The sequence below is a fragment of the Myxocyprinus asiaticus genome, chromosome 14, assembly GCF_019703515.2.
Source record: "Myxocyprinus asiaticus isolate MX2 ecotype Aquarium Trade chromosome 14, UBuf_Myxa_2, whole genome shotgun sequence".
In the NCBI taxonomy this organism is placed as follows: domain Eukaryota; kingdom Metazoa; phylum Chordata; class Actinopteri; order Cypriniformes; family Catostomidae; genus Myxocyprinus; species Myxocyprinus asiaticus.
Window position 1 is genome coordinate 17448590 of NC_059357.1, and position 22171 is coordinate 17470760.

The window sequence follows — 22171 nt, forward strand, 5'->3', positions numbered from 1 at the left end:
CTCCAACGAGGAGGCTAAATGCTACAGCCTCTAGTGTCAGTCGCTAGTGCGCCTCTTGAGGCCAGGGGAGTGAGGTTTACACACTGCACAGCTATCTACCAGCTGGCTACCGTTACACTCACCCCCCTAAACCTCACTCCCATCCGGGTCATGGCACCACTGTAACCAGTCCTACTCGATAGGCTCCAAACAGGTTTCGAACTGGCGTCTCTGGCATGGGAGGCGGGCACTCTAACGAGGAGGCTAAAGGCTACAGCCTCTAATGTCAGTCGCTAGTGTGCCTCTTGAGGCCAGGGGAGTGAGGTTTACACACTGCACAGCTACCTACCAGCTGGCTACTGTTACACTTGCCTTTACACAACTGTTTGTATCAAATAGTTTCCAGAAATAGCTTTGTTTGGACATAAATGAATGTGCAGTTATGATGGGTATTCTGAATAAGATATTTACATTAGAGATAGACCAATAATCAGTTTGACTGATATTTTTAACTGATATTTACACTTTTCCACTTAATCGGTTGTCGGTTCTTTTATATCGGGTTTACTGCTAAAGTTGGACACAAAAGACTTTACATTTTAAATATTAATGAAGGGGCTTTGAACAAGTGTATATTGCAACTAAAACTAGTTGAATTAATAATTTGTAGACTGTGTGCAATGTTAGTTTTGTAAAGCAGTTCACCAGAGTTTAGTGATAAAGGATTAAATTGTTAATGTGAACCAACAATTAAAAACTGACAATGCATATCGGTTAACAGACACTTAAACACAAAAATAATCAGTATAGTTTAAGTTGGTCATTAAAAACCAATATCGGTCGATCAATAATTCACATGACCCAAAATTGTGATTAATACAGGAAAATATCAGCTGTTTAATTCAGATTTCTAGAAACCAGAATATTACCGTAATCTGGTTATGGCAATCAGGTAAATGTGTTTGATGATGATTATCAGAATATGACCAAATTTTGAATAATATTGGAATATTCTTGTGCATGTAAATGCAGTCAGTGTTCAACTTACCCATTCACACTCTGCATCAGTTTATTAGTTGCAGTGAGATCGCTGTCCCTCACCTCTTGAATGAGCACAATGTAATATCGTTGCACTACCTAACAAACACAATGCTGAGGTTAACAGAGGAGAGTGGGTAATTGTGATATGAGCAGCCCATGAGAGCCACTCACTTTGGTAATTATGTCAAGCAGAGTAGCATTTGATACTTTTGTGTCGCTGAAGGATTTGATGTTAAATGCTCCGATCAGCAAGGAGCTTCCAATGTGCACAGACATCAGGAGTAAACCAATTGCAGCAATAATCCTCATTCTAAATACAAAGAAATATGTACTATAAAAACATGGATTAGTCACTGACATTGAGCCAGCAATTAATCATAACTTAAGAGAAATATCAGCACAGGTTAATGCAATTGCAGAAATCCCATTTAATCATTGCAATTGTTAATGTTACTCCGATATAAGGATGCATTAGGAAACATTGTATTGTAAGAATTGTTCTATGCAAGAAAAGGTAGCTCTACCTGCTGTTGTGTTCTGCCTTTGCATGTGCCGTGAGAATTGGGAGAACACCTTTTTGCACCACTGAGAAACCATTGTACCATCATAAACAAGTTCCCACTCAAGCGGTCCCTTTCTCGAGGCATACAGTGGTCTCACATTTATTTACTGGAGAGTACTGGAGTATTTAAATCACATTTACTTCAGTAACTTGCTGTTGCAGGTCAGTATAGAAGCCAGTTTTGTTTTGCATGCTGAAGTCAAGAGAAGAAAATATTTGCATATTGAATATATTGATCTCTTGGGAGATCAGAAACTCCATAATATTCAACTGTTACATACAGTAAGATACGAAATATATACAGTAACATCATTGTCATAGACGATACAGTTTAACATACACGTTTTCAGTTTTCATGTCTGTTTCATCTAAAGATGCTGTGTAGAAAGCCACTTAAAAACATATATGTTTGCCTGTTAAACTTTATTACAGTGTCTACTTTATTCAGTGATGAGGCGCAGGTCTTCCAGGTGCTTCAAATGTTCTGAAGGATGTTGAGGTGCTGGGATGAGTGCAGGCAAGGAGAATGATATCCCAATTACTGACTATGATGGAAGACATATCCCATCACAGTTATGCAAATAATACAAATATTGCCATGTACATATTTACGAGCACGTTTAGTGTAATGATCTAACTTCGGTGCAACAGGGGGCGCTACATGTGTCTGCAGTTTAAATACACGTGCGAAATACATGACTTGAATACTGTATTAGCTTCATTTCTATGTATTCATTTTTTGTATTTAATTAGGGTGACCATACGTCCTCTTTTTCCCGGACATGTCCTCTTTTTCGGACCTTAAAAAAATGTCCGGGATTTGGCTTTAGTTGCATTATGATGTGCATCTGGTCTAATACTTCATTGTTTGTGCGCGCATATTTGCTTTGCTTTAACCCCTTTTTGTAAGTCCCGCCTTTCCGCACACCTATTGGTCGGTTATAAGAGGCTTGCAGCAACTATTGGCCAAATTCCTGCCTGTCAATCTCTCCGCGACCGCGCGAAGCGCTGTTGTGTTCGGCATCAAACAGTTGCTTGACAGTAGCAGCTAATAACAGCTGAGTGGAAACAATTCCCAAAAGAAAGTGCAAATTTACAGAAGATTTGCTCAAAAAATTCCCATGCTTTCGTCCAGGTCGAGACCCGTGGGAAGCAGAATGTATGACATGTAAAGCTGGCACTTATGTGTCAGTTGCTAATAAAGGAGCAAGTGATTTAGAAGCACACATTAGCGCTGTGAAGCATACAGGGTCAGCAAAAGGTGAAAGTTCATCAGGTAAATTAACGGACTACTTTTTGCGACCAGGTAAAATTGTTATCACATTGCTTCATTTTCCAAGGCCATTCAAAATAATAGTAATAGTAAATGAAGGTACACTCATGGCATCAAATATTTTATTTTAGTACATGGACATTGTTGGAAATTTTTATTTATTTATATATATTTATGTTATGATAATAGAGTGTCTTTTTCACTGTATTAAAGTTTGCATTCATAGTAACACTGTTTTGAACCCTATTATTCCAACCCCCCCGGCGAAAAAAAAAAAAAAGGTGTCCTCTTTTTGGAAAACCAGAATATAGTCATCCTATATTTAATGTAGGCTATCCTATGCCAGTCTGTGTAGGCTTCTGCACAGTGTTGCTAATTCATCTAAATTCCCTCACATATTATTATATTTATTTATATAACATTAAAAACAAAGAAAATGTCGTTTTCACTTGAAAATATTGCACATACATATTTTACAACTCTTCACTTCGCCGTTGTCGGATGTTCGCCCGGAAAGAAACTAGCCGGAAGTGGCTACCAGGAGTTTGTCGAAGTGCTAGTGGCTATGCTAATGCATTACAGAGCGCAATTTGAGTGTCTGGCTGAATGTGTCTTCTTCATCCCGGACACAAATTTACACATTATCGTCATGATACCGCAGCAGTAAACATTTTCCACCGCAATAAAAGAAACGGCCGCGTATCCTTCTGTTTATCCAGGCGCTGAAACAAGGCAGGTTAGGAATTAATTAGCATCTCAGCTAATGTTGCCTGCTTGTTTGCTTGTAAACAAATCAGCTTTTTCGATTATATTAATGCACTGTATTCCCAGGTCATGCCGCTGTAGACCTTTCTACATTTTCACTCTTCCAGATATTTTTTGTATAGGCTCAAAAAATCTATGTCGGTATATTTCGAAAGCCAGGGGTGCTAAACCAGCTGTCAGCCATTGAGAGCTCACTTAATTAAAGAGTTTTTTTGGTGTTTGTTGTTCAGTTTTACTTTTTGTGGGTATATGAATTTACTCAACCATGGTTTGTTCTTGAAATTTATATAGACTACACTGACGTTTTTAAAACGCCTCCTATGTGTTACTAACATAGTGTAAAGCCATGTGAGAGATATTAGTACAGTATGGTGTTGTCATTTGCTGAATAATATGGCAAAAGCTGTGTTCTTTTTACTTTGACATCTTATATAACTATTTTCTCCTTACAAATGAGTGTTCAGTTGACAGCAAACCGAAAGTAACATGGCCAATAGCAGATTACACATATCACATTTCTCCTGAGAGATGATAATTCACTAGATATGTAGCTAAAAGCTTTTGAAAGCAAGTTGTTGGTAACAGCCACTATGGCCCTCACCCATCATGCTTTCAAAGACATAATGGTAATCCAACTGATCAATACAACAAATGAATGATTTTCTAACCAAGAAAATGCATAAATGCATGTATATTTTTTGTATTTTTTTTTAAGTGTACAATTCTAAATCTCGACTTGATCTTTCAGGTGTGAATGACAGACGTGGTGCCTACCACCTCCCTCAGTGAAATAAAGCTCCGCCTGCTCTGCCACGATGACATAGAGAGAATAAAGGTGCTCTGTGGAGAGTGGTTCCCCATTGAGTAAGTATCCAGTGCTTTTAAACAGATCCAGTACATGCTAATTCTATAGCTGCTTGTCTTTTTACACACTCTGTTGTTGGTTTGTTTTGTGTCAGGTATCCAGACTCATGGTATCATGACATCACATCAAACAAGAAGTTTTTCTCTCTGGCTGCCACCTTTAGAGGTGGAATTATGGGGATGATTGTGGCAGAAATAAAAAGCAGAACAAAAGTGCACAAAGAGGTATGAGAGCCTTTTGTCTGTAGGGATAGTTCACCAAAAAAAAAAAAAACTATTCTGTGATCATTTACTTAAAATAGAGCAGGTCATTCCAAACAAGTCAATGAAGGTAGACTAACTTGTTATTCTGATGGGTGTGACTCTTGTTAACTTTTTGTGGATTAAAAAAATAAAAATGGGGCCTGGGTAGCTCAGTGGCAAAATACGCTGGCTACCACCCCTGGAGTTCACTAGTTCGAATCCCAGGGCGTGCTGAGTGACTCCAGCCAGGTCTCCTAAGCAACCAAATTGGCCCGGTTGCTAGGGAAGGTAGAGTCACATGGGGTAAACTCCTCGTGGTCGCTATAATGCAGTTCGTTCTCGGTGGGGCGCATGGTGAGTTGAGCGTGGTTGCCGCGGTGGATGGCGTGAAGCCTCCACACGCGCTATGTCTCCATGGCAATGCGCTCAACAAGCCACGTGATAAGATGCGCGGGTCGACGGTCTCAGACGCGGAGGCAACTGGGATTCGTCCTCCCCCACCCGGATTGAGGCGAATCACTACGTGACCATGAGGACTTAAAAGCACATTGGGAATTGGGCATTCCAAATTGGGAGAAAAAGGAAAAAAAAAAAAAATCTGTGACCTAGCAGAAAACTCTGCAATCTAAAGATGAAGCATGCTAAAAAGTACTATTATAGCCAAAAAATACATTCTGCATCCAACAGTCCACTTAACAGCATGTCCCATGCAATAAGATTGCAGCAACAAGCATTTGTCTGTCTACATTGAACACAAAACTGCCGCGCGACATATCACAATCACAGCCAGTCAGAACTTATTTGATGCTGCATGTACAGTTATGATGAGCGGGATTTTGGACCAATGAAAGTTCACATTGAGTGAGTCTACAGAGACTGCAGAAATTAAACCAAGCGATTGACAATGTCTTTATGCTTGTCGTGGTTGCGATTGTTTCGGACAAAATTTGATTAACATGGAAGAGATACCTTTTATCGCTTGTCGTGTAAGAGTAAAGCAATAACCCACAGGAGAGATGCTGTTTGTTACAGTGATCTTATCCCGGTTTCCTAGGCACTACAAAGAGTACCTAAAACCTCCTTAAAAAGGCCTTTAGTAAACCTTGGGGAAAGCAATGTTATTAAAGACACAAATGTTCAATAAATAAACTTATTTTCAAGTAATAATCACAATAAACAATTTATCTGCCAAATAATATAGTTAATTAGCCTAACTCTTGTTTACGGTTGCCAAACAATGTAGCAACCTGGTGTATTTGTATAGGCTGTGTCCAAAACCAATGACTGTCAATGACTTCACAGGTAGCATTTGTATATGATACCTCTTAGGGAAGCTGGTTTCAGTCAGTAAATTGTAACATTTTAAAAATGTTAGTTTTCTTTTTTTTGTCTTATGTGTTATAATGTGAAGCAGAAGTTTTTGCACTGATGACAGACTTATTCATTTGAACAATCTTAATTTTTTGGAGGTGCGTCCATCAAGTTCCTAATACAAGGAAAAAATAATCAAATTAGATAAAGTAGCTACTTTTAATTGGCAAAGAATTTAATTCACTGTATTGTCCAATAATAGGCATTTCCATTTGTTTTTTAAACAAGCAATTTGTGTTAAATTTCAAGCAAAAATAACTATTGTGAATGATATACTATAACATTTCAATGAAATATACTCATACCTGTCCGCCCACCCCTATACTTGTTTACAATATTTTGTGGTATCTAAAGTAAATGTTTGCCTGAGATAAGATTTGAGTGAGTAAAAATTCAGTTTAACCAGCCATGAAGAATATTTCCTCTTGAGCTTTAATGTAAAGGATGAGGATGATAATTAAGATGCTCTGACATATATAAAATCTTTTAATAGAAGGTGATTAATTGGATAACAGACTAAATTACTGCGTGCAGCAAAGGATTTGACCTTCATTAGAGAGGATTTTGCCTCTTCATTGTACAGTTATATCTCCTACTGAAGGCTGTTGCAGTAACTGACCACTGTGTATATACAGATTATATTTAAATGTTTTCTTTGTTTAATAAAACATATATTTTTTTAAACATGCTGAATGCACAAATGAAACAGGAAGGACACTCCATCTTATTCACAGTAGCGCCATCTTTAACAAGGAGGCTGTAAGGGATAGACTTAACCGTCTCATCAGTGTGTTGTACTGTTGCTTAAAGTGTTTTGGATCGTTCCACTGACAAAACATTGAAAATAAAAACCTCTTTCCAAAAAGACAAAAAACTCGAGAGAAAATAAATTGTGGAAAATGAGATGTGATCAAGGAGCTTTATACAGCTTTATTCTGTGCAAGCCATTAAAGAGACTGTAAGTCTATCCCTCACTGCCTCATTTTCATTCATGTCAAAAATCAAATATGGTGCTATTTTAGATAAGAAATGAACATAATACATTACTGTAGAAGTTATAATTAAGTGTATTATTGAATACATTTATAATTGAATAAAATCCATAATCAGTGTCATGAATTTTTATTGTCAGGTCAGCATTTTTACATGCTTAGTATATTTAACTAGAAATTATGTTTCCAAATTTTTCTTTGGTTTTTAGAAGGACAGTTGTCATTGTTTACTCACCCTCATGTTGTTCCAAATCAAAACCCATATGACTTTCATTCGTGGAGCACAAATGGAGGTGTTAAGCTCCGGTCACATTACCTTCGCACTGCAAAATACAGTAATTTCAATGGGAATCTGTGCGATGGTGAATTTTGCGTAAAATACTTTTTAACGGGAGGGAATTTCCCCTCCCGGATTTCACGTAGAGTTCAAGTTTGGTAAACTTTTACTGTATTTGCTGTGCTGAACAATAGGAAGTTACTTGGTTTGGCAGTGACCTCTGTGTGGGCGGTGCTTCGTACACTGAATATTCACAATTGAATACCATATTAGCGGCAAGTTTCTTTTTAACTTTGTTCTCCCAGAGTATAAAATGCAGCATTAAAAAGAGATTGCTTGGCGATTAGTTTTTTGCTGGTTTCACACACACTCAACGTCCACCCATGCCAATGGAATTTCGCAGTGCCAAGATAAATGTGACCACGCCTTTAGGCAGAATATTAACCTCTGTCAACATTCACTTTTATTGTATGGAAAAAAAGATGCTATGAAAGTAAATGGTGAATTCTATGGAAGATCTTGCCATATGAGTTTGGAACAAAAAGAGGGGTGATTAAATGGGTGAACTAAATAAATTCATCTTTGGGTGAACTCCCTTTTAAGCAGATTTTTTTTTATTTGTTTTTTTTAAGTACAGTATAATATTTCAGATAACCACTGTTTGTGTTGCTAACTGCTAGCATGCATTTCTCTCCTCCAGGATGGAGACATCTTGGCCTCCAGCTTTCCCATTGACACTCAAGTTGCCTACATCCTGAGTTTAGGAGTCGTGAAGGAGTTTCGTAAACATGGAATAGGTGAGAGGTGAAGTTTGTGTGATGTTGCGTAATGTTTGGGAAATAATTCTGCTGTAGCAGATACCTTCTCTTATAAAGCTTGAACTGTATTCAAACAGTTTGGAAGGTCACTCATCTCTCTCTTTCTTTCTCCAGGCTCTCTGTTATTAGACAGTTTAAAGGAGCACATCTCCACCATGGCACAGGACCATTGTAAAGCTATCTACCTGCATGTGCTCACCACCAATAACACTGCCATTCACTTTTATGAGAACAGAGACTTTAAGCAGCACCACTATTTACCGTATTATTACTCTATACGAGGAGTGCTGAAGGATGGGTTCACATATGTCCTCTACATCAATGGCGGACATCCACCATGGACTATCTTATATCCTTTTATTTATCTAATGTGTTCTTTTGTCTATTTGTATGTGTGCTCTTGTGCTGAGAATAATCAAGGTGATTGGCAACACATTGTTAAAGGGAGAGTTTACCCAAAAATGAAAATCCTGTCATAATTTACTCACTCTCATGTTGTTCCACACCCAAAGAAAAAAGTAGTTATTAGGCAGAATGTTAGCTTCAATCACCATTTACTGTCATCAAATGGAAAAAAAAAATGCAATGAAAGTGAATAGTGACTAAGGCTAACATTCTGCCTAACATCCTCTTTCGTGTTCCACAGAAGAAAGAAAATCATGCAGGTCTAGTTTATTAGCCTAACTCTAGGTTATTTAAGGTTGCCAAGCAACTTAGCAACCTGGTGCATTAATAAAGGCTCTGTCCGAAACCTAAGGCCGCCTAGTCAATCAATGACTTCACATGCAGTGTGTGTATACCTCCTGTGTACACAAGGCACCATAATGTCTCGACTGATGATCTAGAACAAATTCAAGGGAGCTTTAGAGATGACCAAGCAAATATTTAATGACTACAGTGCTTACTGTAAGAATAAAAATCCCGCCTTTTAGTTAAAAAGCCAATCATGCCAATTAGATGGTCCAGCCTGAAATGTGTTATGAAATATGTCATTGAAATGTAATGTTAACAAGCAGTTTGGGTGATTTAGGTCTTTCTCCATTAAATTAGAAGCTGCACTTGCCTACTATGCCTACGGACTCACTTTTAAGGGGATGTTGGTACAACATAGTTATCCTGTTATTATTTTTAGACATTGGGAATTTGAACTTGGACTGTACTGTTCCTGTATCGTTTGTGTTTCTTGACTCGTCTAGCACTGATTATATTCATCATATAGGTTCAGCACTGGCTAGTCTGAGCCCATGTTCTATTCCTCAGAGAATATACCGGCAAGCACAGAATCTGCTGCGCAGCTTTCTGCCGTGGTCGAGCATCTCTTCCAAGAGTGGCATTGAGTACAGCAGAACAATGTGAGGATCATCAGACCAAACAATGCAAGGTAACCTTGACTCTGGCTCTTCATAGTAAACCTCTGCGTCCACTTTCCACACTTAAATTTTATCATTCTATGGTCTGATGTTTTCTTATTTATCAGGTGGAAGAGAATGATTTGTTTGGGTAACACCATCACTCATCAAGCTTGGATTGTGAAGACTGACAGTGGATCTCTCTGGACGAGCAGTGTATTATATGTGTACATTATATATACTTTATATAATATATGCATTGCCATTAGTAGATTGCCCTCTTAACAATCTCTCCACTTCATGCCTGTAATTCTGCTGCTGTGTAGAAATATGCTATGGTTTCCCAGATTTTTAATATAAATAGATTTTTTTTTTTATGTGTGCCTGGTCTGTTTAGAGGATTATAGGGTTTATGATGGTAAAAGTATCTCCAAGATGCATACTTTTTTATTAAGTCACTTTCATGCATGTGTCAAGCTCTAGTGTTTTGTTAGTGCATTTACACCTTGACGCACAACATATATTTCAGCCCCCAGTTTTAAGTATTAAGTACTACATTTAAAGTGATTGTTTTAATTATGTTAGCACAGAGGCAATGAATGTAGTTGTTGCTATAAAGGGAAAAAGGCTACAGTTTTAGAAAATGCTCCACCTCACTAAATGTGTATTATGTCAAATTTAAATGTGCAAAGTCCTTTTAAATTCTGAAAATCCTAATTTAGCTAGAGCACTACATCCTGTCATTCCATGTAGTGTACTTTCTTTTCTTTTAAAGTGGAAATAGGTGAATGTAGTAGAAGGGAAGTGTTTGAATGTTGATGTGAATCAGGGATTTACATTTACAAATAAGATTCTTTGAGAAACAAACTACTGCATTATGCAACTTTGCAGGATCAAAGATGACCAACCGTCTGCAATGTTAAGTCTATTTCTGTTAGTTTGTGACTGTCCTTTCATGATATCTTTGATGAGACAAAGGCACATGGGTCTGTTTGTGTAAGACTTAGGACTTTTGTATGTATTTGTCCTCTTTGTATATGGAACTTATATTTCTTTTCAGAATTTTGACTTTAAGGAAAAAGTGTTGCCATGATGCACTATGTATGAAAAATCATTTTTAACAAGTTATTGATATAGGTAATGGCTCCACTATCACCTGTAGTTGAGAGTGAGACAATTATTCTGCAATACCTTTTACAAATTTTTGTATTTTGTGAATTGGTGCATTGTAAAGGTTTAAATTTAAATGCGTATAATATTTACATTGTGTTGATTGTAAGGACTTAAATAGAGGGAAAGCAGTTTTGATTTTATACTCTTATAATGAAAACCCTTCTTTTCCTTTTAATTTTCCAAATGCGTAGATATACTTCCTAACCCAAAAGAACATGCCTAGAATTATTGAAAGTAAAGGTATGTGTCACTAGTTTCCTAATTGTGCAGTGGCACCCTCTAGTGTTCAATGAGAGAATGCAAAACCAGTGGTGGTGTTTTTAATTGTACATTTAGTGTTTGTGATCATGCATAAAGCTCTGACCATTTATCCCTTTGCATCCATCCATTTGTCTGTCACTCATAAATGTATTATGTATTATTTGTCTATCCATCCATAAAGAGCATTTTGAGATGACCTGTTGGTAAAAGAGAAATAAAATAAACCAAGATTATGAAATAAGTTCCTTGAACAGCATTGTGTTTGTGTCTCGGTTTTCAGATGGTTCTGCAGAATATTGGAGGTTTGACGGTAATTGTCATTTAATGACGTAATTTTGGATGGCATCGGTTTAGTCACGTCTCTTTGGAACTTCATTCACAGTAGGGATGGACGATACCACTTATAATTACTTTTAGGCCAATACCGACACCTCTATTAAATCGAATCTTTATGAATTATTTGGATAAAATGAGTAACTTTATTATAATATATATATATAATATATATATATATATATATATATATATATATATATATATATACAGTTGTGCTCAAAAGTTTGCATACCCTTGGAGAATTGGTCATATATGTACCATTTTTAAAGAAAACATGAGTGAGCAGGCAAAACACATTTCTTTTATTTCTTATGGGATTCATATTCAACTGAAGGTTATAACAGAATGGTATGATGATAAAACAAAACATGGCAACAAAGAAAACAATTAAATGACTCCTGTTCAAAAGTTTTCATACCCTTAGTGCTTAATACTGTGTATTGCCCCCTTTAGCATCAATGACAGTGTGCAGTCTTTTGTAATAGTTGTCTATGAGGCCCCAAATTCTTGCAGGTGGTATAGTTGCCCATTCGTCTTGGCAAAATGCCTCCAGGTCATGCAAAGTCTTTGGTCGTATTGCATGAACCGCACATTTGAGATCTCCCCAGAGGGGACTGTGATGGCCACTCCAGAACCTTCACCTTTTTCTGCTGTAACCACTGGAGGGTCAACTTGGCCTTTTGCTTAGGGTCATTGTTGTGCTGGAAAGTCCAAGAGCGCCCCATGCGCAGCTTTCGTGCAGAAGAATGCAAATTGTCTGCCAGTATTTTCTGATAACATGCTGCATTCATCTTTCCATCAGTTTTCACAAGATTCCCCATGCCTTTAGAGCTCACACACCCCCAAAACATCAGTGAGCCACCACCATGCTTCACAGTGGGGATGGTATTCTTTTCACTATAGGCCTTGTTGACCCCTCTCCAAACATAGCGCTTATGGTTGTGACCATAAAGCTCTATTTTGGTCTCATCACTCCAAATTACAGTGTGCCAGAAGCTGTGAGGTGTGTCAAGGTGTTGTCGAGCATATTGTAACCAGGGTTTTTGTGGCATTGGCGCAGTAAAGGCTTCTTTCTGGCAACTCAACCATGCAGCCTATTTTTGTTCAAGAATCGTCGTATTGTGCTCCTTGAAACAACCACACTGTCTTTTTCCAGAGCAGCCTGTATTTCTCCTGAGGTTACCTGTTGGTTTTTCTTTGTATCCCGAACAATTCTTCTGGCAGTTGTGGCTGAAATCTTTTTTGGTCTACCTGACCTTGGCTTGGTATCAAGAGATCCCCGAATTTTCCACTTTTTAATAAGTGACTGAACAGTACTGACTGGCATTTTCAAGGCTTTGGATATATTTTTATATCCATTTCCATCTTTGTAAAGTTCCATTACCTTGTTACGCAGGTCTTTTGACAGTTCTTTTCTGCTCCCCATGGCTCAGTATCTAGCCTGCTCAGCGCATCCACGTGAGAGCTAACAAACTCATTGACTATTTATACACGGACACTAATTGCAATTTAAAAAGCCACAGGTGTGGGAAAGTGACCTTTAATTGCCATTTAAACCTGTGTGTGTCACCTTGTGTGTCTGTAACAAGGCCAAATATTCAAGGGTATGTAAACTTTTGATCAGGGCCATTTAGGTGATTTCTGTTATCATTATGATTTAAAAATGAGCCAAACAACTATGTGATAATAAATGGCTTCATATGATCACTATCCTTAAATAAAAGACAGTTTTTTTGCATGATCGATCGTATTTTCATAATCAATGCCAAAATTTCACAATTTCTGCCAGGGTATGCAAACTTTTGAACACAACTGTGTTGGTTGGTTAATACACCATTACTACAGTAAATCCATGGTAAGTTTTCATGAGGGTATCATTTATTAACGAGGATTACAGATCATTATCAATGTTTTAACAACTTAAATATTTAATAAACCTGTAAAAATGGTCACACAAGCCCTTTATAATACATGTCACGTCTAGGTTTGTCATTACTTCGTGTGAATCACTTCAGATGCTGTTTTTCTGTCATTACATCAGGAAAGCACTGCTTCCTCTTTGAACGAGCGCTGTGACTGATCGTGTATTTTCGCGTTTCTGCGCGTCAAGATGAGCGGAAGAAAAAATAGTTCCAGCTATTCGCTAATATAATTATTATTATTTTTTTCCACTTCGAAGCTTATGAGATGAATTAATATTCATGTTATCTAAATAATAAGATCACTGGTTTAAAAAAAAGAAAAAAAAAAGAAAAAAAAAAAACAACAACAACTTAAGAATATTTTTATGTGAGGATCGATATTCTTGATACCACATCAGTATCGGAAGTATTGATACTGTAGTATAGATACGCCCATCCCTACATTCACACACTGAGACAGGACCAGCAAACGCCGAACAACTTCTCCGCTACCGTGTCTTCTTTTGAATGTTCTCTTTCGCAAAACAATAGTCCTTTGTATCTACGTTTCTTTGTCTTTTCGCTCTTGCAACATTTACAAACGGTAAGTGAGGATTTTGATAGATTTTGAAAGGGTGGACTTAAACAAAGCGACTTACCGTGTTTTATTTATTTATTTATTTATTTATTTATTATTAAAGTAAAACGAAAGCGAATTAAGCGTGCTCGTGTTACTATTCAGAAGATCGAAGAATTGAATTCGGATTATTTGGAATTCAGTGTAAACGGATTGCAGTAGACTAATAGATCTATCTTTTCTTTTTTTTTTTTTTTTTTTTTTTTTTACAGTGTTAATCTGTTGCATCTTCGATCGTAGGCAGGATAGTTCTCTCTACATAAACATTTTAAATATGTAACTTTAAAGGTCAAAAATGAACATATGGGGGATGTTTCAAATACGAAATATTAAGTAACGTCTGCAAAATTGTTTCATGCATAAAATGCAAGTTGAGCTGGTATAGGGAGGGGTCAAAGCGCACCAAAGTATCACAATACCAGTAAATATTTGCCACAATTCTAGGAAATAAACAGGAAAGACGTGTTATAACGTGTAAGGAAGGTGTTTTGGTAGAAGAGTGGAAATATGATCCTGATTAATTTGCAATCAAGGTCTATTGCTGACTCTCACTTTGTTGACTCAGTATTGTAGAAGTCTTGTTAACATCAGATGACAACAGATGTGATCAGATTTTCAGTTTTGCTTTAAGAAGAAAAGCCATAATGTAACTTTTTGTGTTCTTTGTTTTGGATATAAAGCTCCAAATGAAGTGTCTCGAGTTGGAGTGATGACTAAAGTTGCTTATAACAGTTAAGCTGCATAAATTGCACATAATTTAGCTGTTTGCACGATAAATTGCTGAAAGTAACCTTAGTGTATTATTCATAATTAGTGGCTGGAAATGAATGACTTGTGATAAACCACAAGGACAGGGAAAAGGCTGATTGCATATAGGAAGTTACCATTTCCTGGCTACTGTCCACAGTTTTCCAACACCAAATGCACACAGCCTTCAGAATCACTGTGAACCACAGTAAACGTGGTGCCACCCAGACTTGGTGCTTTTGAGATTTGTGGAGGCTTACTTACTGTACATATGAATTTTGTTCATGTATACATGAATTGTATATTAAATTGTTGTTGCATTTGCTTGAAAAACAGAGGAATGATTGCTTCATAATCTGGTGCTTCTAGTTTAAAGCAGTGTTTATTTGCTGTCTCAATAAATGGCTTTTGGGTCTTCACCTCATGACCACGTTTTTTTTTTTTTTTAATAAAGCTTTTCTGCGTAGACCAATTCTTCAACACCAATGTTACGCAAAGAAGGTAGGCAATATTGTGTCGTAAACAAGCATTGCTTTTAAGTATAATTGTTTGAGCAATGGATTGTTCTCTAGTTGTACAGTAATAAAGAACTGAATTTGTAATAGTGGCTAGAAGTAAAGAAATACTTCCATGTTTGCAGTGTGCTCTGTTTCCTCACTAGATAATTACAAGGTAAAAGGTTATCCAGACAGATTCTTTTGTAACAGGGTTTTCTGTGTCTTTGTAGCCACAAGGGCTTATTTCATTGTCCAGTGTTGTCTTTGAAGAAATGGAGACCCTGGTAGCATTAACCCGTATGTTCTATTTGGACATTTTTGTCTGCTTTGATCCCTTATATACACACACAGTACTGTGCAAAAGTTTTAGACACTTGTAAAAATGTTGCATAGTGAGGATGTCTTCAAAAATAATGCCATAAATAGTTTTCATTTATCAATTAACATCATACAAAGTCCAGTAAACATAAAACAAGCTAAATCAATATATGGTGTGACCACCTTTGAATTCAAAACAGCACCAATTCTCCTAGGTAAACCTGGATACAGTTTTTCTTGGTTGTTGGTAGAAAGGATGTTCCAAGATTCTTGGAGAATTCAGCACAGTTCTTCTATCTATTTCGGTCTCAACTGCATCTGTCTCTTCTTGTAATCCCAGACTGACTCAATATTCAGTGGGGGGCTCTTTGGGGACCATGCCATCTGTTGCAGGGCTCCCTGTTCTTCTATTCTATTCTACTTGCAAAAGAAATGTTTGGGAGTCTAAAATGTATATTTCCTATATTTCCTACACTAAAACTGAAAATATAAATAACCATCTTAAGACAAATGTTTTTGTGAAGCATCTTATGTGCCTAAGACTTTTACACAGTATTGTGTGTATATATATATATATATATATATATATATATATACATATATATATATATATATATACATATACATATATATACATATATACATATACATATATATACATATATATATATATATATATATATATATATATATATATATATATTATATGGTATCCTTCATCAGAGTGGTCTGGGTCTTTGTGACGTTTCCTTTTATCATCTAAATCCACCCAAAAATCCTGAAATGATTCCATCAAGTTAAGGTGGTTTAAAAAAATAAAATAAAAATAAAAAGTCACACACACTGTTCCCAGACAAATTTGTCAGACCATTGATGGGGGAAATCAGTGGGTGAGACCAGAAAATAGAGATACAATGCAGAACATAAACACACATAACACTGCCACAGTGCATAACACACCCACACCTACAACCACCCACACACACTTTAATTAAAGTATTGAAAGTATTTTTTAAGTCTTCTCTTTGTAAAATCATGGTCAGTGATTAGTTTAGAGGTGTGACAAACAAAATGTGTCAAATATGTTATCGCGTATTTTGGAATATACAAGTTACATGAAGACTGTTCTGGACATTTTTGTCCGGGAACAGTATGAGTGTTACTGTTACTCCAATATGAACAGAATGCAAGGGTTAAGTTATAAAAGAGTAATCAAAAACTGAGCAAGTACACACTGGTTTACGTTTTATGGCAGTTATCTGTTTCAGTAGAAACTCAAGACAAAGCTCACAGTCGCTAAGATAATGAAATGACAAAATATGGTAATTATTTATAGAGAAAGCTACTTGAAGTTTTTGATTTTTCAGAGAATAGCATTGAGATGTAAATGCTTGCAAGTTTAAAGGCATTCTGGCTTTAAAGGGTCATAAAACCACCCACAATTTTTTGAGATGTTAACAGATATGTTCAGGTTACACATCAATGAAAACAATTATAGCACTCATTATTTTTATTGTTAAGGGTAAAGTAGTTTTTTATTTTTATTTTTTGGAGCCGTTTCGTTCTTCCAGTTTAAAACTAAACTTAAAGCAACGTCATAAAATATGAGATATATGCGTAAACTCTGAGTTGTGATTGGTAGTAGAGTACGCTAAAACGTCGTTCGATTCTGTGCTTTTCTCCACATTATTCATAAGAAGGAACACTTACATACAATCACTGCGCTGCCTCATGCATAAGCTCGCATTACAGTGGAGAATTTAATATCACGCGGATGTGACAGCGGTTCCTGGCCCAGATATGAGAGTGGACTTTTATACTAAACACAGTGTTGAGATCGGAATCACTCTTCAGAATGGACCGCAGTTGATAACCGAACCGGAGCGAACACAATTGTTGGCCGAAGTTCTGCTACTCGCGCTACAAACATGAAGCAGCTTAGAGACTCGCATATTCCATCGCATCTTCTCCATAACTCTGATCATGGAAAGGATAACACAACAGCTTGTTCAAAAACAGAAGACAATGATGAAACCGAAATATCAAATTCATGTCAACCCTCTTTTTGGTTTTCTTTACATCCTGTGAAAGTTACTGGGATTTAGGCCTACAGGGTTTATCAGCGCTTTGTTATCAAGACAATGAAGTTGAAATAATTGATAGCTTTACACAGACAAGGTCAGTAAGTGACTTTTATCTCACTAGAATAATGTTAACACGTATTATGTTTGAGTATTGTGGCTGTACTTTTGAAACAGTGTGTAGTTAATGTTTTGTGAACCGTTTACTTTTATGTGCCTTACTGAACGGGATTTTTCTTTAGAAAAAGAGGGATAAGTCGTTCTGTCATCTTCACTCTCTACATGTTCATACTTTTGTCCCATGGTTGATATACAGCAAAGTTCCCATACATTTTTTTTTGCTTTTGTTTTCTCATATTTTGCTGTTTAGACATCTCTATTGTGAGTGAGAGTCCTCTCCCCCCTCCCACTACCCCCAACCTTTTTACATCTTTTCATACCCATTCCAAGAGCTTTTTTCAGTCTGAGGTGTGAACGAATGGAAACCGTGCACAAGTAGCTGTTAAGTGCTTGAGCTTGCTTATAGCAGAAACTACCAAATGTTTAGCCTTGAACTACCATTCCTTACAATGCCACACCAAATAACATATACAAGGATCACTTTCTAAGGTTACCCTGAATCTCTTTAATCTGAAGAAAGGAGTTAACATATCAGTTTTGATTAGCTGTTTCCTGGTTTGATCCATTGAACAGAAGGTCACTGCCTCCCCGTTTTTCCTTCAACCCATTCTTTGTCTCAAGGCCATGTGGAAATTTTGATGTTACCTAACTATTCCAGTAATACTTTGACATTTCAAACATATTCTCCACCCTTCTTAATTCTGTAAAGCACAACTTTCAATCCATGTTCTTGTGCATTTTTGAACAATACATTTTTTTTTTTTTAATGTGTATCAACTTGCTGGTTGACATTTTTGGTTTGGCTTGAATATATTCACAATCGAATGTGTAAACAGGTTTAGCAGTGGCATTTATTCAGGAAGCCTGTGGTTTTGTGATGTTGATGTGGGGTAGGCGAGTTTTGAATTTCTTTTTAACTGTAAAATACCTTTTAAAGGAATAGTTAAACCAAAATGGTTGTTCCAAACTTTCTTCCGTGGAACACAAAAGATGACGTCATTGTGTGGGAAAAAAGGTGCAATAAAGTAAATGGTAAATGAGACTAACAAACTGCCTTATGTTTAATTTTGTGTTCCATGGAGGAAAGAAAGTCAAAGGGGTTTGGAACGACTTGAGGGTGAGTGATGACAGAATTGTAATTATTGGGTGAACTATCCCTTTAAGTCGTATATGCAACTGGAGGAAGTTGCGTGTACTTGGAACACTTGACCAAGGGCACCCATCAGGTTTAAAATGCTACCTGAGTTCATGCAACTTCTATTTCAGCACACTTGTAAAATGTTAAAGCAGGGGTCTATATTGTGCCGACATTGTGCAAAGAAAGACCTAAAAGAGAGAAAGTAGGTGTCTGGACCTTGTATAGGTTTTGTCACTGGCTGCATTATTCCCCTTATAGCTTTTGCTGCAGGCTGTGCCATGTGTACTCTTTATTATATTCATCAGTCATCAGTTTAAATCCATTTAGCATGTTCTCATCAGGGAATACATGGGCAAGAGTAGGCATGTTACTGAACAAATAAAGCTAAGCTGGGCATGATGGGTTTGACTGTGCTGATGTGACAATGATTGATTTATTTATTCAGTTATGGTGGTGTGGTTTTGTGAAATGTGTATATTAGTGCCTGACCGATATATCGACCGGCTGATATTATCGGCCGATATTAGCCTTTCACCGATATATCGGTATCGGCGTATATTTTACCGTTATGCGCCGATATGAAAACTTTTTTCAGAACATATAATGCAGAAAACAATGCTTTAGAATTGGTGTCATAGCGTAGTTTGTCCAGCAGAGCACGCTCCGACTCCATTGTTTACAGAGCTGACTCTGAGCTGAAGGTGGCTCTGCAGACAGGGCGGAGTTAAGCGGTGTCTTGGTAAGTTTAGTTAACTACTTTGTGAAATACATACTGGAAACTTAATAAAAAATGACCCCATAATTTTCCCTTTTCAATATAACTAATATAACATTAACCTTGTCCCTGACAACCATGTCAATCATGTTGTTTGCTGTTCGCCAGCTATAGTTTGTCAGTGCAGTCAGTAATGTAGCAGATTGAAAGGTAAACATCAGAGCATCTTTTTGCAGCTCAGCAGACAACGGTGCGGTGGTGGATTGTGTCTGATGAGTGTGGATTTCATGCTATATTGTTACATAGTTGGTGAGACACAATGCTGGAAAGTAAAGTAAACAAAGTCCGTTTTACTCTCCATGACAACGAGCTTATAGCTAACTAACTAATCACGTAGCTACTTAAGTAACTACGTTTCCATCCAAGGATTTTTTGCGCAAAAAGTTTTAGCGCATCAAAATAAAGCTGATGGAAATGCAAATTATCGCTAAATTCCACAAGTGTCGACATAATATTTTTCTGTTTAACTCTAGCGCATAAACTCTATGTCGATACTTCAAACGTTGTGAAAATTGGTTTGGAAACACTTTTTGTCGAGAAAAATGGCATTAACGCAAAAATTTAGTGTCACATGACAGAATTTACCTCAATCGTTAGCCTGTGTTAATCATGACGACAAGGTATACATCCATAAAAGCCAATTTATTGTACGTGATTATGGATTGATCTGAACGGCATAAAGATCCGATCACTGCAAACATGACACTTCCAGGAGTGCCAACACAAATATCTCGTATCAAGACATGCACATTGACAAGTGCACGGAGAACAAATGAATGGCCACTGTTTGTGATTAATTTAATTGCGGTAGACATCTGTTTATTTATTAAAGTTGCTTTTACACACCATTCAAAATAATAGACGGCAGTCACGGAATTAGCCCACAATACAAAAAACATATAATTTCTGTGCACAAAGATGTTTTAAATTAAAAATAAATACACAATACTAGGAGAAAAGCTTCAGTGTGCTTTTTTTGGAACACTATAGCCCAATTCTATAAAATTATTGTTTAGCTTACTTTCGCAAAAATGCCGGCAAAATTCCCTGTATTAAATTAAATAAATTAACAAACGAAAAACGCATTAAATGAAAAAAATAAATATTTTTAGACCTATATATATGCCTTTTCTTTACACAAACTTAAATTAGCCTTACCCTGTTCTGTAGATGAATAAAGTCGGCTGAATGACATTTTCTACACTTCAAGACTAAAAACTATCAGAACTATTTGTCCAATGAGTTCACTTTCAGAAAACCAGCTTTTGAACCTTTTAAAACTTTTAAATATTTTAAATCTAACCCTCTTTACCTCGGATCGCATTTGCTGAGCTTCTTCAGAAAATGTAAATTGCATTATGACGCTAAAATTAATTTTAGATGATAATCAAGGAGGTGAATTTGCGATAAACACACATTTCTGTTTAATGGTCAGCACTTGACTGATACTAAACAGTACTGATGTTTATTTAGCTATTTATTGTGTTTCTATTTATTCTCTATTTTCTCAGTGTTCATTTCTAGAATTTGTTGACAATGTATAATAATAATGTCAAATATTCTTTGATAAAAAATATTTAAAAATCAGCCTTCTGAGTACCTTTGCATAGTCATATCGGTGCAAAATCGGTGAAAAATCCACATAGAAAAGGTCTGTTTTCATTCCAGCTCAAAAATTAAATATATCGGCCACCATATCGGTAATCGGTGAATTTTCCTTCTCTAAAATCGGTATCGCTATCAAAAATCCCATATTGCTCTAGTGTATATATAAGTCTGGTGTACACAATGTTTTCCCTTATCCTATATGATTGTCGCTTGTCAGATTGTTTGATATGACCCCGGTGAGATCTTGTGTAAAAGCCAAGGCAGACTGCGACATATTTCATACAGGTCATGAATTACAGGGTTGATTGGACGATCACTTGTGTCAAGTTCTGACTTCTTTATTGACATGAAATTGAAATGTTTCCACATTGTCACACAGTAGGGCTGTAACCCAAAATTTCAGACACTGTCAGAAATTTGTCAGAGGCTAATTGTGCATTAATGCCATGTCAGAATTACTCTAGTTACTAGATTTCTAGGAATTCTATGAAAGCTCTGACTTGACCACCTTGTCATGTAAAAAGAACCAAAATGGCAGCGGCCTCAAGAGGTAGTTTACAAGTATTTTCCAAAATATCAGACTTTTATCAAAGTTTTTAAATATAATTTTTGAAATTGTTTGAAAAAGCATTTTATTATAGCCAGTGCTACCTAGGGTTGCAGCGGTACACCGGTTTCACGGTATACCACGGTATGAAAATTGACGGTTTTCATACCATGTACAGTTGCTTATCTATGGTATTGAGAAAAAAATGCAACCGGACGGAGAATCTCATCTCCTTTCCTCCTCGACTGCCTGTCAGAGTTGTCAACTTGCGCCACACACATATGCAGTGGAGAAAATGTCAGAGAGAAGCGAGGCGAGGGGGTCTGATATAAGTGAGTGTGTGTGAGTTAAAGCAGTGTTTCTCAACTGGTGGGTCGCAGGTCTATTCGGACTGGGTCGCGGACAGCAGGGAAGAACAATGCCATGGTTCTCCCATTGAAGATATTTCGGCGGCCGCCCAAGTGATAGCCTATTTAGGACTGCCAAGGCAGATTTAAT

The 22171-nt window shown here is 36.8% G+C and overlaps 2 protein-coding genes and 1 long non-coding RNA gene across 5 annotated transcripts in view; 2 read left to right on the forward strand and 1 right to left on the reverse strand.

Annotated features, from left to right (window-relative positions):
* Nucleotides 1-1054: 1054 nt before the first annotated feature.
* Nucleotides 1055-1743, reverse strand: LOC127452055 (uncharacterized). The gene is made up of 3 exons (XR_007899194.1): nt 1545-1743; nt 1228-1330; nt 1055-1116 (listed from the first exon to the last, which is right to left on the reverse strand). It is a non-coding gene; the product is annotated as an uncharacterized LOC127452055 (long non-coding RNA).
* A 1633-nt stretch (nt 1744-3376) lies between these two features.
* LOC127452049 (N-alpha-acetyltransferase 60-like) lies at nt 3377-11209 on the forward strand. 2 transcript variants are annotated; one of them, XM_051717203.1, is made up of 7 exons: nt 3377-3591; nt 4369-4484; nt 4580-4709; nt 8068-8164; nt 8300-8534; nt 9385-9566; nt 9663-11209. In XM_051717203.1, exons 2-6 carry the CDS (start codon nt 4375-4377, stop codon nt 9539-9541), a joined length of 729 nt encoding a protein of 242 aa, XP_051573163.1. In that variant the 5' UTR covers nt 3377-3591; nt 4369-4374; the 3' UTR covers nt 9542-9566; nt 9663-11209. The 2 variants fall into 2 exon arrangements, with proteins under 2 accessions (XP_051573163.1, XP_051573164.1); XM_051717204.1 differs by having other exon boundaries at nt 3377-3587.
* Nucleotides 11210-13397: 2188 nt separating this feature from the next.
* LOC127452052 (calcium-regulated heat stable protein 1-like) overlaps nt 13398-22171 on the forward strand; it is a 34389-nt gene continuing 25615 nt past the window's right edge. The window contains exons 1-2 of one of the 2 annotated variants that reach the window (XM_051717208.1): nt 13398-13809; nt 15044-15090. The gene's annotated coding sequence lies outside the window, so the exon portion shown is untranslated. The remainder of the gene's footprint in view (nt 13810-15043; nt 15091-22171) is intronic. The other variant, XM_051717207.1, reaches the window with a different exon arrangement.

Coding starts and splice junctions, on each gene's coding strand:
- LOC127452049 (XM_051717203.1), top strand. CDS start 4,375: ATGACAGACGTGGTGCCTACCACCTCCCTCAGTGAAATAAAGCTCCGC. Junction 4,485..4,579: donor GGAGAGTGGTTCCCCATTGA/GTAAGTATCCAG, acceptor GTTTTGTGTCAG/GTATCCAGACTCATGGTATC. Junction 4,710..8,067: donor GAACAAAAGTGCACAAAGAG/GTATGAGAGCCT, acceptor TCTCTCCTCCAG/GATGGAGACATCTTGGCCTC.